Source organism: Dermochelys coriacea, chromosome 8, assembly GCF_009764565.3.
Source record: "Dermochelys coriacea isolate rDerCor1 chromosome 8, rDerCor1.pri.v4, whole genome shotgun sequence".
In the NCBI taxonomy this organism is placed as follows: Eukaryota; Metazoa; Chordata; order Testudines; family Dermochelyidae; genus Dermochelys; species Dermochelys coriacea.
In genome coordinates this window covers 54,730,481-54,747,765 of record NC_050075.1, presented here as the reverse complement: position 1 = coordinate 54,747,765, position 17,285 = coordinate 54,730,481, and the positions used below count along the sequence as shown (strand labels likewise).

At 42.1% G+C, this 17,285-nt stretch overlaps 1 protein-coding gene across 1 annotated transcript in view; it reads right to left on the bottom strand.

The window, feature by feature from the left end:
- LAMC1 (laminin subunit gamma 1) overlaps positions 1-17,285 on the bottom strand; it is a 142,743-nt gene that overhangs the window by 28,384 nt on the left and 97,074 nt on the right. The window contains exons 2-5 of the mRNA XM_038412683.2: positions 5,863-6,167; positions 4,984-5,114; positions 4,173-4,339; positions 580-768 (exon numbers count right to left, since the gene is read on the bottom strand). Of these exons, the coding sequence (XP_038268611.2) occupies positions 580-768; positions 4,173-4,339; positions 4,984-5,114; positions 5,863-6,167 (792 nt within the window). The remainder of the gene's footprint in view (positions 1-579; positions 769-4,172; positions 4,340-4,983; positions 5,115-5,862; positions 6,168-17,285) is intronic.

The following is a 17,285-nucleotide window of genomic DNA, read 5'->3' as shown; positions in this document are numbered from 1 at the left end:
ACTACCTTTTTGTTTTCCCCGTTCCTCTTATTACTTGTGGGACTGATCCCTATACAGGTCAGGTAATTTGCTTGACTATTAGATTTGTTCTTATGACAAAGAATTTCTTTTAAAAAACAGAAGAATCCAGCGGAGTATTTTGACTTTCCTTTAAAAAAAGTTTTTTAAAAAGTTTGATTGGTTCACATTCTATGGTGCTTAGATACACCACCACCAATGTCTTACTTCATTCACCCTTTAATAAAACAAGATATTCAAACGGTTGCTTTTGGATACCTAGATGATTTGAAAAAATTCTGCGGGACTGCAACAGCTCCAAAGTTCCACCAACTGGGTGTGTCCAGGGCCTTGCCCATCACTGTAGCATGTTATAATACACAAAAAAAGCCCTTCTAGAATGCATTTGAAAAGGAACTATTGCATATGCACAGTATCTGCTTAAAGTCTATGTTCTTGGATGCTGTGCATTTTCCTTGAAGCAAGGAGCAGGTTACTTAACAATTTTAAGTTGAAATACTATAACTTGTGCAAACTTTTTTTTTAAGTTTACAGGAGGGAAGATTCTGCATCCTGACTTACCAACAGCGTTACAGTTACACGGTAGACATCCTTCATCACTTCCAAGGCGGTAGAAGTTCTCCCGGCACCTTTCACAATTGGCACCATCAGTGTTATCCAAGCAGCCAATGCAGTGACCACCATGGCCCGTGGAGCGGTACAGTTCAGCATCAAAGTAACACTCCCGTGACCGCCCATTGCAGTTACAGGCTGTGGGAAAAGGCACAAGGTTAAATCAGTTCATTTCCATAAGAAGGTATCCTACTCTCACCTACAATTTTAGACCTGCCCCAGAAACAAGATGTAGAAAGTCAGCTGAAAAGTGATTTGTCTGGGAGAAGATGTACACGATTATTATATCAGAGTGCAATGCAACAAAAACAAAATGAATTAGAAATTAGTCTGGGGTGAAAGAAAAGCAGATGTCAAAGAGGTTGTGTTAGTGTGTGATAGGGATGTAGGTACTGCTGGTACACACAGACTTAACCAGCTAAGACAGATGGAATCTAAACAACTCTGCTCTTGCCATTCCAATCAATGAAAACAGCAGCACGGGCCAGAAGTATTTGGTTTCCTTCTCTCTGCTAAGTGGAAGAAGCTAGACTTAACAAATACTCTGTTGAAAAAACACTGCTTTCTACGTATGTCGGAAGGAATACTAGAGTTCCATGCTACTCCCTTGCCAGCTGGGCTACAGTGTTCCACCCTTCCTACTGCCTTCCCACACAGTAATGCTGTTTCAGGCATGCAAAACAGTTAGAGAAGATAACAGTGACACAAGCCTTCCAGAAAGGCCTGTGAGAAAAATTTCTTCTCCCTCTCATGCAGAGAGATTTCTACCTCTAGAGAGCGAGGTAGACAAGACATTGGTTTCATTGGGCTGTCAACTGAAGTCACAGGACTGATATCAACAGCTGGGACCTTTTAATACTCATACATGGTCAGACAGGAAGAAGGTTCCTGTCTGAAAGTCTTCCACCCTCCACCCCCGTAAGTAAACTACGAGGAGCAATAGCTCCTAACAGAAGACCACACAAATAAACTGGCTTGCTTTTAAGAGAGATACATTAGAACCAAAAAGAAAAGGAGTACTTGTGGCACCTTAGAGACTAACAAATTTATTAGAGCATAAGCTTTCGTGAGCTACAGCTCACTTCATCGGATGCTGTAGCTCACGAAAGCTTATGCTCTAATAAATTTGTTAGTCTCTAAGGTGCCACAAGTACTCCTTTTCTTTTTGCGAATACAGACTAACATGGCTGCTACTCTGAAACCTGACATTAGAACCACTGCACCTTTGCAATAGCCTGGACTGGGATGAAGTCTGAGTATATTCTGGAGATCAAGAACTGACTGCAAAGGGAAGAGGTCACTGAATATTAACTGAACTCTTCAAAAAAGGCCACTGCATTCATTAGTACCTGCAGTATACTGCACACCAGAAACAAACCCATTTCTCTTTCCTCTGGGGCTCTCTAAGCACCATGTCCATATAATTTTGTGGTGTGCAACTACTATATGAAGCGATTCTATTCTCCAGTAGGTGTTCTACTATAAAAAACCCCTTTGTTAGGGATCTGTCAGAGATACTGGTGGAGTTCAGATGGGAGTTTCTAGCAATTCTGTGAAGTATTTCTACTGATAAGCACAAGACTCAGCCTTCAGATACCATTCTGCACCCTATTTCCAGAAGCTAAGCAATCTTCTGCTTCACGTTAAAGGAGTTCAGAGCTACGTCATTATTGTGTTCATTAAGAACCATGAGACACTTGGGCATATTTCTTTGGGTCCTCCTGAGGAAGAATGGCACAAAAATCTTTGTTAGTGTAAAATAACTTATGCTGAACTAGGATGCCATGCAGGACTGAAAACTATCCATTTTTTCAGAAAAGAGACTCCCCATGGCTAGGACTCAAATGCATCCCTAAAACAAAGTCCCAACCTCTTTAAACAAGTTGCTGGGTCAGTTCTACTCTAGGTGTGCTCAGCCAATTGCTTTTACTATATTTTATACTAGACTGAGGCAGAGACCTAACTTGTTTGCATAGCACCTAACACGATGATACCCAAATCCCTACTGGGCACCCAATCTGGTGCCATAATATAAATAATAAATGGTAACACCACACCTGCATTAATGGGTTCTGTCACAAAAGGCCCTTGGGTCCTACATTACATTTCCATTACATTCTTGATAACCAAATGAGATGTCTATTAAGTTTTAGCTTTGTCTCAAAACAAGAGGGAGACCCTGTGAATCTGGTCCTTTCTCTCTGGAAATTTGGGATTTCACTGTGACAGGGCTTTGCTACAAACTTCCACATCATTCAAATGTTTAATTGAAGCTATCCATTATGTGCAGACTGAGTAGTTTCCAAATGTAACAGGCAAGACTTTCAAAAGTGTCTAAGTGACTTACAAGCACAAGTTCCAGTGATGAAGGGAGAATTTTCTGTAATATTTTTATAATGCTGATGCATGCCTCAGTTTCCCCCACACTTTGTTTTGCTACACAGTGGGTGAAAAAGGGGTTAAATCTACTCTTGGGGCAGAACAGGAGACATGGTTGCTTGTGTCATGTCACTGTCTGGAGTGGAATGAATGTGTCATTAAGGAACTGGCTGGGCCTGCTGAAACTAACCTATATCAATACAGAATTTGGAAAAAGACAATGGGAAACCCCAATGGCCAAGACACTGAGACCTAGCGACCAACAACCCTGAGGAAGGAGGTTTTCTCCCACCTCTTGGCAGGGAAGAAGAGCAGGGCTCCAGCTCGAGAAAAATGGACCAAGAGGTGTCAGAATGCAGGGTTAAGAGCGGGACTCAGCAGCTCTCACCTTGAACTGACAAAGAGCCAGAGCCAGAAATGGGAGTCCACAGCAGCATGATGGACTTTTTGCACTGGCTTGGCCAGGATGGACTATGGCTTAACCTTTGCCTCTCTTTGCTGACCTAAGGACCTTCAGATTCTCTATGCCAGGTGACTAATAAATCCTACTCTGTTTTGCAGAGGCTGCCTGGTGTCACTGCAAATACTCACTGAGAGCATTGCGTCCTGAAGGGGTACAGCACAAGCCTCTCACAGGAATCTGGTTTGCCTGAGTTCACTGCAAGGAGCCATGAAGAGACAGGGATCGAAGGTGGGTGCCCGAAGGTCCAGTCTTGGAGGCCATGGATGTGCCCCTATGGAACTGCATGAACTCTTGGAGTTCGGCACACTAAAAAAAGTCACTCCCAAGGGACTGGTTACAGGCTTTGGCATAGACCAGACCCCATGGATCCATGACAGCTCCAGGGAAAGTCAATGAGACACTTATGCTCCCAAGTCACTTACATGCTTTTGAAAATCCCACCTATCATGCACTGTAACTACATGGAGCTGCCATGCAAACACACACAGGTATAAAAGTGTTTGAACACTGTTTAAAATGTGGACTCTAGTGTGGACAGAATTTGACAGAGTAAAGAAGAAATTGGAACTTGCCAGGAGGAAGGGAAAGGGAGAAACTAAATATTAAAAAGACTTTTTGTGCTTGGCTGCCACCTGCCTGATGGTAGAGGTGGTGGAATATACCACAGAGAGAAAGATTTTTCTTATACTAAGCCACTTACACAAACATTCATTGGCACTCTCTGCTGTTGCTCTTCTCCATGGCCGGTCATTGTAGAAGGGAAGGCACTTCTCGCAGTCTTCCCCAAAAGTGTTGTGTTTGCAGTTACACGACAGCTTCCCGAAGTCATTCTTCACACACTCACTTGCATGGCCATTGCACTTGCACCTGCAGAACAGGAGAAACGAATGTATTGACTTCAGACATAATGCGTCTTAAGCTCCCCAGGTCCAGGTCATACACAGAGGCCGATATCCCAGAGACTGAAGACTCTCTTCACTTTCCTTAAATATGGAAGAACTTTTGTGGAAAACTTGACTTAAGTTTTGTGGCAAGGATTACTCTGGTTTCTATGGCAGATGTGAAATTCTGTGGCATATAAAAAATGGAGGCTTTTAAGTCAATTAAATATGAAAATGGCCAACACCACAAGTATTACATCATGCGAGTTCATTTTTAATATTAACATTAAATCTATTTAGTTTCAATTTTGTCTACTTACAGTTTACAAACAGCAATGGTAATACAGACAAAGTCTAAGATCTAGGAGGGAGTGCTGTGTGGATTTCTAAGAGGATAAAGTTCCCATGTTATAGCGATTTACGTTTGATGTAAGTCGAAAAGCTCTTTCAAGCACTTAGATAGAGTTTTGGTTAGGAGTAATTACAGGCTTCATAAAACACATTTTACTGTGCTTCTGCTTCAGCATACCTCAAGGTGACTAAGTTTAATTAATGTCCTTAAAGCAGCCTAATGATTAAAGCACTATGACACTACTGAGCATAGCTTTTTATTAGTAATGATTTACTCACCTGCCACCCACAGCAAAATCAGAAATTGCATAATAATAGGACTTGAGAACTTTCGGATCATTGAAAACTTCATCTCCAAAGGTGTTCAGACGATTGAGGGTCACTCGGATGTCAGTAGCCGTCACCCATTCCTAACGGAGATAAAACCCCCACCAAAATGAGAATCAAACCACCAATGCAAAGCTCAAATGCACTATAGTGTTCTCGTCATTAGCACTAGCATTCACATAAAAATAGGGTTGGTGCCAGAAGTCACTCATGAAGCCCACCCAATGTTTTCTCTCCTCATCTCCTGAGAGCCTGCCCTAAAACTTTTGCCATTCCCTCTAGGTTTGAATGTTTTTTCTTGCAAACCCCATTCAAATACATTTTCCAAGCTCCTTTACTAACTTTATGTGCTTTCTCCAGTCCTCTCATGCCTTTACTGCTCTGTGCTAAGAAGTAGTTGGAAATATCTTCAGCAAAGAAAGAACAAGATGCAAGTGTGTGCACTTGCAAAACTGCACAAATCTAATGAACAGCAGTTCTCTTGCAAAACAGCCCAGCAAGAATGGAAAACAAATCTAGTGTATACTAAATTTGCAGCCAAACCTCCAGACAAAAAGGCACAGCAACACACATCTGGGTGGGAGAGGCAGAGGGAGAAAAACAGCATTTTTTTTTGAAGTATTATCAGAATATACATATAGATGAGGGAAGTATTCAGTTTCTAATATCAATCTATTTTCCTCCAATATCTCTGAAATGCTGGACGGTCCGCTGTACCCATTTGCTAAGCCTACCAGTATATCAGAGATATGGATTTAGTTTCTAATAGGTTACCATAGTGCATGATAATAAAGGGCTTCCCTGCCTCTTATGCAATTCCTACCCGCATACCTGTAACACAGCACTGTTGTCAAAATTGTAGGCACTGGGACGCCCCTCCAGTGTTGAGAAAGCCACATTGCCACCTGTGAGTGGCGAGATGTCACTGAACTCATCCGTGCAGAGTGCCTGCTGTTCATCCTCCCCAGTCCGGATAAAGCCTCGGTTTAATTTCTGATACGTGTTCTCACAGGAGCCACTGTAGTACTGGTAAGGCACCCACGGCCCATCTTCCCTGGTACGTTTGTAGATGGCAAAGCTCTCAGGCCGGCTGGTGTGAAACTTCAGGCGCACATATGTGATGTCAAAGGCCTTTCCTGCAGACAAAACAAATCAACCTTGTCGGAATAGTTCACAACAAGTCGGAATAGTTCACAACAAGTAACGCATTATAAAATGTACGACAAAGCCCAGGTGAAAATCTGACCTCTGAGCTCCAACTGGCAGAACACACAAAAAGGCACGTTCAAGTGTCACCAAAGCAGTTCTGTGATGGACATCAGTTCCATTTGTTTGACAGCTTTGTGTTGCACTTCTGAACATTTGTGTAATTTCTATATTCCATTGTACCTTAAAACTCATGCAACCTCTACACAGACATACACTGTTAGTTACCGAGGCTGAGCAACATTCACATTTGTTTTCAGGGGGTTTGAAGAACTGCAACAAAATCTGCAAAACAATCTAATTTCTCAAGATTAACTATATCTTAGTTTTGTAGATCATAAGAACAAGAATGTTTTCTTGTTATGAATCCCAAACTCATCACTGACAAATCCTCCTTAGTCCAAAGAGAGCAATTGGTTCACAAAACCCATCTCTGTGAAATCTATTAACTCTTACAACTCAGGAGCTTTGGGGAAAGGGGAAATATATTTTTACTTAGAAAAGAGGGTGTCAATACTTTCAACGTTGTTCCCAGAAGTATGCTCCTGTACAGCACAGGCCACATAAATCAGACAGTTACATAGCAGTGCATTAGTGCTTCATTCCTTCAAGACTTTCAAATCTTGCAAGGAATAAGAGGAATTTTTTAAAAATACCTTCATCTGTTCCCTAAGATGGTGGTGATGCAGTGTTGAAAGATAACACAGCAACTCATGCCTACAGAAAAGTCTCACTTATAAAGAGATGAGAGTTAATCTGAGTATTAATGGGATGTTGTTGCAGAAGTGCGTTATCTATAGAGTTTTCCAAAAGCTATGCTGTCCCAGCCCAGTATGGAACTCTCTGTATGGTGAGCCACTTCACAGTGAGGCATCAGAGTCTAGTGACACAATTGTCTATAGTACAGGTAAGTAGGAGACAGGACTTACTGATTCCTCTGCAACTGAAATAGTTAAGAGTTTAGTGTATTCTGGGGGTACTTTCACATCAGTATGGGCAAGTGTCCTTACAGCACAAGAGGATGCCAGTGTCCTGCAGATCAGCTGCCTTAGAACATGCGCAGAACTATGATGCAGATTCAAAAAGCCATAGATTCACTGTACAGTGTCTGCCTGTGTGTCATGTGAACAACTTAGGCCTATTGTATGTAAGATGTAGAACAGGAGTGGGTAAACTTCTTGGCCCAAGGGTCACATCGGGCTTGTGAAACTGTATGGAGGGCCGGGTAGGGAAGGTTGTTCCTCCCCAAACAGCCTGGCCCCCATCCCCTATCGGCTCCCTCCCACTTCCCTCCCCCTGACTGCCCCCCTCAGATCTCCCAACTCATCCAACCCCCCCTGCTCCTTGACCCATGACTGCCCACTCCTGGGACCCCTGCCCCTAACCACAACCCAGGATCCCACTTCCCATCCAACAGCCCCCTGCTCCCTGTCCCTTGACTCCCCCCCTGCCCCTTATCCAACCTCCCACCCCCTTACTATGCTGCTCAGAGCGGCAGGAGCTCGCAGCCACACCACTGCACTCCCCGGCAGGAGCGGCGGGCCAGAGCGCTGGCAGCGCAGCGAGCTGAGGCTGCGAGGAAGGGGGGACAGCAGGGATGGGGGGACAGCCTCCCTGACCGAGAGCTCAAAGGCTGGGCAGGATGGTCCCACGGGCTGTAGTTTGCCCACCTCTGATATAGAAACTCTGTCACAGTGTGTTTATGAGTCTCGCATATTTAAGAATTACGTCCTAGTTAATCACTCCTCACTCTTTTAGTGTTTGATCTGATACTATTTTCTTTGAATACACAATCAAATGCAACACTGGGAATAATACAGTATTAACCTAAGAGTGCAGTGTACACAAGCATAGTTACAGGGGAGAACAGTCTGGCACATACCAAAGACCCCACCACACTTGCTATGCAGTTAAAAAAATCAGGAGTAACCAGGACGCTTATTGCTATCATGGAGTCCTCTTTCACTATTCCATGACAGCCTTTACTTTAGAATTTGGATCATAGGGCTTGTATTCATTCAGCTTTTCCCCTGGGAAGGACAAAACAAGAGGGAAGTTCCTGGCCAGTAAGCTTAGAGTCTCTGAAAAGACTTTTCAAAAAAATCAAGAATAATTTAGGGATTTACAAATGAAAGATGCTTCCTCCCCCCATGACAGTGAATGTAAAATGACCTTCCCACCCCATACTTATCTCCCAACAGGTTTGTGGCAATCAGCAAATAATCCTCCCTAATGGATTCTTTCCAGTGACTGGAACATCCACCCCCATAGAGCACACATGAACCACCCAGGGGATTTACACTCCCAAGAAAATATTTAACTTCTCAACGTTCTGCTACATTCTTTGCTTTGGTCTATGGCATTCCTGCCCTGTATCAAAGATGAAGCGCAGATGTTTTGCTTAATGGAATACTCAAAATGGAGAAATACTGCTTGCATTAAGAGCTACAGGGTGTGGAGGTGGCAGAACAGAACAATAAGAATCCAGCCTTCGTTCACCCGGTGCCAAGTCAAGGAATTCTGCTGAAACCTCCTACATGAAGAAACATTTTTAACTGCTTCACATCTCTGGGGGGTAGGGGTGAGAAATTCTTTCTGCACTGGAAATGCAGTGGGTGCTGGGCTGTTCAGCAACATAAGTACTTCTGTTAACGCAATTCTAAGAAATTTCAGCCAAGCCTTGCAAGGCATCTTCCACCACTCTACAGTGTAGCTTTAGAGGACAATAGTTATTGTATGCATTTTTGAAGGATTAAGATAGTGTACATTGGCTGCCTTTCCTCAGCCTGGATTACAAGTAGGGGAAAAATGGAGTATATCAGTGGCCTGTCCACAGCTGAAAGCATATTTTCTCTACTACTCAGCCACTAGAGAACCGGCTGCAATATGGGCTTACTTGCCCTGCCAATGTCAATGGGGACATCAACACTGTGAACTTGCACACAAAAGAGAATGGGTAGTAGCGGAGTAATGGAAGGTTATTCTTCAATGTTCTAAACAGTTAAAGCAATAGTGGGAAGGGCCTATTAAAATGCTTCAATCACCTTCCTCACAGGCATAGTTGGCTATGAGAAAAGTTCCCAGGATGAGGTGTACAGCTGCACAACAGCTGTTATTGTTCCACCTCAGTGGACAGATTAGTGAGACTGTGCGCACCCAATCAACAAATCCTGGAGCTAACTATATGCTGGGTTTTGGATTAACTGCAGACAGACAGCTACCATATAGAAAAATTAAAACTACACACATACTAAAGCATAAAGGGCCTTAGATAGACACTATTTGTTTTATTTTGGCCACAAATACTCTTGGATGCTCAGTCTATGCCCTCCACATACAACAACCTTTTGCCATCGATGCCCTCTCTGATATCTCTTGAAAAATATTGTTCAACAAAGCAGCATGTGAGACAACCACTGGTCACTTCTTTTCAATGGAAACTCTGGAATGGTTTTAACTGACATCCAAAGCCTTATCTCCATACACAGTTGCACTGATTTAACTTTAGAGATTTTTTTAAATCAATCAAAATAAGGCCTGGTCTACGCTTAAAAAGTTAGAGCGACAGGGACCTAGCTATGTCACTCCGTGAAAAAATTTGTGCTTTGAATGTCGTGTTGGTTAACCTAACTTTCAGTGTAGACACAGCGAGGTTGATGAAACAATTCTGTCAACCTAGTGACCACCTCCCAGAGAGATGATTAACTACAGCCACAGGAAAACCCTTTCTGTCAATGTAGGAAGCATCTACACTACGGTGCTACAGCTACGGCTATAGCAGCTGTAGTGCAGACATAAAACTCAGTGGCCACACAGGGCACTGTACCAGTTTAAGAGTGGTTTATGTCTGTTTAAGCTACACTTATTTTTGTTTAGCATAAAGCTATTGAGTTCAACTGAATTGAAATAAACCTGGTTGAAATGGAAATGAGTTTGTCCTCCCAGCCTTTTTTATCAATTTAATTTAAGTGTTTTGTTTTTGGTTTTTATATCCTCCCACAAGTTAAGCCAGTGCAACTTTCTCACACAGATAAACCTTAACTCTTTAGGCTGCTAGTGACTCCAGAAACGTTTTTTGCTTCTGAAAGTCTGAGTGAGACTAGGCATTTCATAAATGCAGTTCTCATCTCACATTACCCAGTGGGTCCACTGCTGCTGACTGAAGAGAGGCAGAAACACCACTACCCAGAGAATTTGGAGACTCCAGTTTCTAAGGCAAAGTGCCTAAATTAAGGCTTTTTATCAGCATCAATACTGACAAGAGTACACACAGTAGTAGTTACCCGTGGGCAACAGAACCAGCAGGGAAGCTCAAAATATTTGATCATCTGTTGCCTCTCACATCAATATGCTGCCTTTTAAAGTAAGCGCTAAAATAGTGAATTTTAAAGAAAAAAGTAATTCAGCATCAGTAGAACTTTTCATGTATGTTTATATTTTAAGGAAAGTCAAATTATGGTCTTAAAATACATTGATCATCTAAGTAATCATGCATACTCTAAAACATGAGCACAACCAAACTACCAGTTTACTGAATTGCACCAATGAAGCTCTATAAAAAGTAGCCAGGCCAACATACGGGGGGCTCCCCCAGCCTGGGTCTGACTGCAGTCTCATTGTTTTCTCTATTAGGTACTTCTGAAGATGAAGTTTCATTATTATTTATATTATATATATATAGCTAAGAAATAAGCGGCTCCATACTGCTTTCTGTGTATAATCTTACAGGAATACAAGCTTTATTTAAAGCCAAAGCGAACCTCCAGTATTCAATTATACAAAATGGTATTTAATTGTGGTAGCAACTAGAGGACCCAGTCAGGGACTGAGACTCCATCATACTAGACGCTGCACACATGCAACAAAAACAATAATTTTTACCCCCATGGAGTTTACAATCTAAATAAACCGTGACCCAGTGCATTAGGAAATGAATGAAAGGCAAATTAACACCTGACTTCTAATTCCTGCTCTGCTACTGATTCACCAAAGGCCACCAATGTATCACTTAAACTCTGTCCTTTTTACACTTGATGTCAAAAATTTAAACTGTGCTTGTAAAGGCTAGACTCTGTAAGGTGTTGATAATCAGATCCTGATTAAATTGACCTGATTTATTCCCTCTTCAGTGCTAAGTTCCAGAAAGAGGCAGAGGCAGGCTGGGTGTCTATCACTCCTATTTTCTATTAACTTGAATGGAAGTTCTATACAAAACTGCTGCCAGGACCTGTGCAATCTAGCAATAGTGTAATAATTAATAATGTTATAACTGCACCGTGTAACTTATTAACCTCTTACACAGAGCATATTTGGAATCCTGCTGATATTCAACTTAAAGGAACATCACAATGCCTGGATGTGAAGCTGAGGAAAGGTGTGGTATTGGGTGGAGAAAAGAAGAGAGTTGCTTAAGCATACAAGTAGTCTGTCTCTCTCAGGTTTTCCACTTCTGCTGACAGTTTCTCAAATTCAACCCATCAATTCCAAAAATAGTGCTCGTTACAAAAAGAGTGTTTCCAAGCAAATAACTTCAGCAGTCATTTGAGATTTTTTTTCTTTGGATTGTTTCTTGACAACAATGAGGACTCCCTCATTGTTTCTGTGGATACAGACTAACCTTGCTACCCCTCTGTTTCTTGATAATCACTTTTACAAGGTTCCAACAACTGAGGATGCGAATCCGGCCAGTAGGTCAAAGACTCCTGAAATCCTTCAACGGATCAAAAGGCAACAACGCCAAGATGCATTCCTATTAGGGCTGTCGATTAATCGCAGTTAACTCATGCGATTAACTCAAAAAAATTAACCGTGATTCATCACACTGTTAGAATAGAATACCAATTGAAATTTATTAAATATCTTTGGATGTATTTCTACATTTTCAAATATATTGATTTCTATTACAACACAGAATACAAAGTGTATAGGGCTCACTTTATCATTTTTTATTACAAATATTTGCACTGTAAAAGTTATAAAAGAAATAGTATTTTTCAATTCACCTCATAAAAGTACTGTAGTGCAATCTCTTATAGGGAAAGTATAACTTACAAACCTAGATTTTTTTTTTGTTATATAACTGCACTCAAAAACCAAACAATGTAAAACTTTAGTGCCTACAAGTCTACTCAGTCCTACTTCTTGTTCAGCCAATTGCTAAGACAAACAACTTTGTTTACATTTATGGGAGATACTGCTGACTGCTTCTTATTTACAACGTCACCTGAAAGTGAGAACAGGCGTTTGTATGGCACTTTTGTAGCCGGCATTGCAAGGTATTTACATGCCAGATATGCTAAACGTTCATATGCCCCTTCATGCTTCGGCCACCATTCCAGAGGACATGCTTCCATGCTGATGATGCTCGTTAAAAAAATAATGTGTTAATTAAATTTGAGACTGAACTCCTTAGGGGAGAACTGTACATCTCCTGTTCTGTTTTACCCACATTCTGCCATATATCTCATGTTATAGCAGTCTCGGATGATGACCCAGCACGTTTGTTTTAAGAACACTTTCACAGCAGATTTGAAAAAATGGAAAGAAGGTACCGATGTGAGATTTTTAAGGACAGATACAGCACTTGACCCAAGGTTTAAGAATCTCAAGTGCCTTCCAAAATCCGAGAGTGACAAGCTGTGGAGAATGCTTTCAGATGTCTTAGAAGAGCAACACTCCGATGTGGAAACTACAGAACTCGAAACAAAACAAACAAACAAAAAAAAAATCAACTTTCTGCTGGTGGCATCTGACTCAGATGATGAAAATGAACACGCATCGGTCCGCTCTATTTTGGATCATTATCAAGCAGAACCTGTCATCAGGATGGACGCATGTATTTTGGAAGGGTGGTTGAAGCAAGAAGGGACCTATGAATCTTAAGCGCATCTGGCATGTAAATATCTTGCGATGCTGGCTACAACAGTGCCATGCGAACGCCTCTTCTCACTTTCAGGTAACATTGTAAATAAGATGTGGGCAGCATTATCTCCTGCAAATTGTAACCAACCTTGTTTGTCTGAACGATTGGCTGAAGTAGGACTGAGTGGACTTGTAGGTTCTAAAGTTTTACATGGTTTTATTTTTAATGCAGTTATTTTTTCTCATAATTCTACATTTGTAAGTTCAACTTTCATTAAAAAGAATTGCACTACAGTACCTGTATTAGGTGAATTGAAATATACTATTTCTTTTGTTTTTTTACAGTGCAAATATCTGTAATAAAAATAAATATATAGTGAGCACTGACTGTATATTTTGTGTTGTAATTGAAATCAATATACACCTCTACCCCGATATAACGTGACCCAATATAAACGCAACAGTAAAGCAGTGATCTGGGGGGCGGGGCTCCTCGCTCCGGCAGATCAGCGCATCAGCATGTCTGGCTCAGACACGCTGCTCAGAGCAGTGTGTTAAGGGTGCCGGGCCGGGGCCAAGGGGTTAGATAACGGGCAGAGGGTCTCGGGGGCGGTCAGGGCAGGACCTCTTCCCCTCACCCCCCCAGAGTCTGGGAGGCAGGAGCTGCGGGGGGGGGCACTTTTGGGGGCCCTGCAGGCCCAGAGTGGCCCGGGTGATTAGCGGGGAGCTGGGACCAGCCCGCTCCGCTTCCCTCGCCCTGGCTGTGTTGCTCGGGGGAGGGGGCTTGGGATCCCACCCCCCACACTTACTGGCCGCGGTGGAAGAGGAGCAGGCCGGCCCCAGCCCGCTCCACTCCGCCAGCTCCCAGCCAAGCGCTCCGTTTCTTGCTGCCAGTGAGTGCAGGATCTTTCCCCGACACGGCTGGGGCCGGGGCAAGGAAAGCAGAGCGGGATGGGTGCAGGGGGTGTCCTTTCCCCAACCTCCACGCACTCTCCGGCAGCGGGAAACGGAGCGCCGCAGCTGGGAGCTGGTGGAGTGGAGAGGGCTGGGGCCACATTGCTATGCTTCCCACTGCTGCTGGTGAGTGCCTGTCAGGGGGCAGGGGTGTGGATAGGGGCAGTCAGGGGACAGGTGGGTTGGGTAGAGAGTGGGTCCTGGGGGTGATTAGGGACGGGGGGTCCTCTGGAGGGGGTGGTCAGGGGTCAAGGAGCAGGGGGGCCAAAGCAAGTTCGATATAACGCAGTTTCACCTGTAACGTGGTAAGATTTTTTGGCTCCTGAGGACCGAGTTATATTGGGGTAGAGGTGTATTTGAAAGTATAGAAGACATCCAAAAATATTAAAATAAATGGTATTCTATTATTGTTTAACAATCACAATTAATTTTTTAATCATGCAATTAATCGCAATTAATTTTTTTAATAGCTTGGCAGCCCTAATTCCTATCCTTTCCAAGCTGAAGCTGCAAACCTGAAAATAAACCTCATCTCACTCAGCTGCAGGAAGAGCCTAATGGGACCGACATGTGGAACTCTCACAAAATTAGCGAGGCAAGGAAACCTAGAGCAGTTACTCCAGGAATGAAGTGAAATAAAATGAGCAAAAACACACAAAATGAGACCTATCCAATGAAACTAAAAACCTCAGCCAAAATGTTGAGAATGCCACACAGCTTTGACTTGGATACATCTAGGACATCACAGGGACAAAGGAAGCCAAGTTTTCTTGTACTATTACATTTCCCTTACACTGAGTAAAAGCTGTATTCAGCCTTCATCAAAAAGATTATTCTGGGGGCAGCAGAGAAGAAAGAAGGAGGAGATATTTGAAAAGAAAACTCAGAATGAAGGAGAGTGGAATTTTGTGTTGAGCTGAAAATCATGAAGAATAAAATGCTCTAGTGAGCTTAGCTCACAGCCCATGTTCCCCAAAAGAAGCATGCAGGGATTTCCCAAAGTAAAACAAATCTGCCATTTGGAAGAGCCTGCAGTGTACCACCAGGTTCTCTTTTTCTCCCTCTCTTACTACAAGCAGATTCCTTCCTCCCTTCACTCATGCTGTTTCCTAACAATTGCAAAGCCATCAGCTGTCGGTCCGCTGCGAATTTCCAGGAAATAAATAAATAAATAGTTTAAAAATCACACCGGAATTCCACCAAGAATAATTATCAGTCAATAAAGTCGACAATATTAAATAATATGGTTCCAGAAGCACATATATTATAATATTGATTATTATAGTGCTATAATATATAATAGCACTATATATAGTATAGTGCTATAGCATGTTTTGCATGAGACGCGCGAGCGCGCGCTTACCCCACTCCTTCGCATTTAAAGACCCCGCCCCACCAGCAGTTACCATCGAGAAGTTGAATAAAGAGCGTCATACAGATCTCTGTGCATTTGTCATTTGGGACCCCATCCAAACCCACTGATCTGAGAATGTAAGTATTAAGAATATTATAAAATTTAATCATTCTTTTCTATCCTATCCCGCCGTATCCCTTACGGGGTAGAGAGAGACGATTGAGCACCCGTATACCTATAGCCAAATAGACCGTCCTCGCTTCCTCCATATCCATATATCGTTTCATACACGCTCTCATTGTTCTTACTTATAGCCTTACCCTCTTCTAGAATCAAATCTATGTGATTCTGCCAGGAAGTTCTTGAAATTCCTTGCTTTCTCACTCCATATCTTTCAGACAGGTAAATCTTATTTTTGATGTTCATTATTCATTCTTTCCACATGTTCAAACCATCTTAACTTTCCAATTATTATCCTGTTTGCAATTTAATTTTAAAATGTATATTATCTTATTCTAACATTACTTACCCTATTAATCAATGTTCTCCCGCACATATTTCTCAATAAAACCATTCCCACTGCATTTATTCAGCTTTCATCCTATCATCATAAATGAAGCATATATCCGAGGTAATGGAATTTATATTCATTATTTTTATGCCTAATTTACAGATGGCGAAGTGAGGCCCAATCGACATATTTAATCAAGCAAAGACATCCAGTTGCTGAACACACAAGTAATTCTGAATCAGATGACGACAATGTAAATGAAACCGAAGTCTTGTCAACAAAAAGAATCCGTACTAGATTTACTCGGAAATATGACTCCTCATACATTCAGTTCGGTTTTGTAGCCACGAATGATGGAGGAGTGCCAAAACCGCAGTGAGTTATTTGTGGCGATGTGTTGGCTAACGACAATGAAGCCGTAAAAGCTCAAGAGGCATTTAAATACAAAACGTAATGAAATTAGTTCAAAGCCAAAAGAGTTCTTTGAAAGAAAGCATGTTGATTTAAAAGGCCATCAGAAACAGATCTTTGAAACGTCACACATAAATACTTGTGCTTTGTGATCTTCTTATAAAGTAGTGCTTCGCGTTGCTAAGGCTAAAAAGCCATACACAATCAGTGAAACGCTAGCAATAGGCTGTATTAAAGATGTCTGCATGGAAATGCTGGGCGAGCCGGCAGCAAAGAAAGTGGCTCAGGTACAACTTTTAAATGACACTATACTCGACGAATTCACGATCTGGTTCACTGTGTGGAAGATCAGCTCATAGGACAGATTAAATTAGCAACGTACTTTTCTTTGCAGCTTGATGAATGTACAGATATTGCTAAGATGGCAATTCTGATGATGTGTGCGTGCTTTGAACATGAGGGTGATTTGAAGGAAGAGTTTTTGTTTTCTGCTTTACTACCAACAAAAACAACTAGTTCTGAAGTGTTCAAGACTATAAGCGACTACTTTGTTAACAAATGTGGGTTGGATTTCAAGTTTTGTGTAGGCATATGTTCTGATGGTGCTGCCGCAATGACAGGACGGCATTCTAGAGTGGTTACCCAGATTAAGGCACTTGCACCTGAATGCAAATCGACGCACAGCTTCCTTCACCGAGAAAGTCTTGCAACAAAAAAAAGTGTCAAAAGAACTAAACAGTGTGCTCAGTGAGGTCATCAAAATTGTGAACCAGGTAAAGGCAAATGCTTTAAATTCGAGACTATTCACTGAATTATGTGATGATATGGGAGCTGATCATAAACAGCTCCTATTGCATGCCGATGTACGTTGGTTATCGAGGGGGAAAGTCCTGTCAAGAGTATTTGAGCTCTGAAACAAGCTTGCCAAGTTTCTTCAGGACAAAAAACCAAATTGGT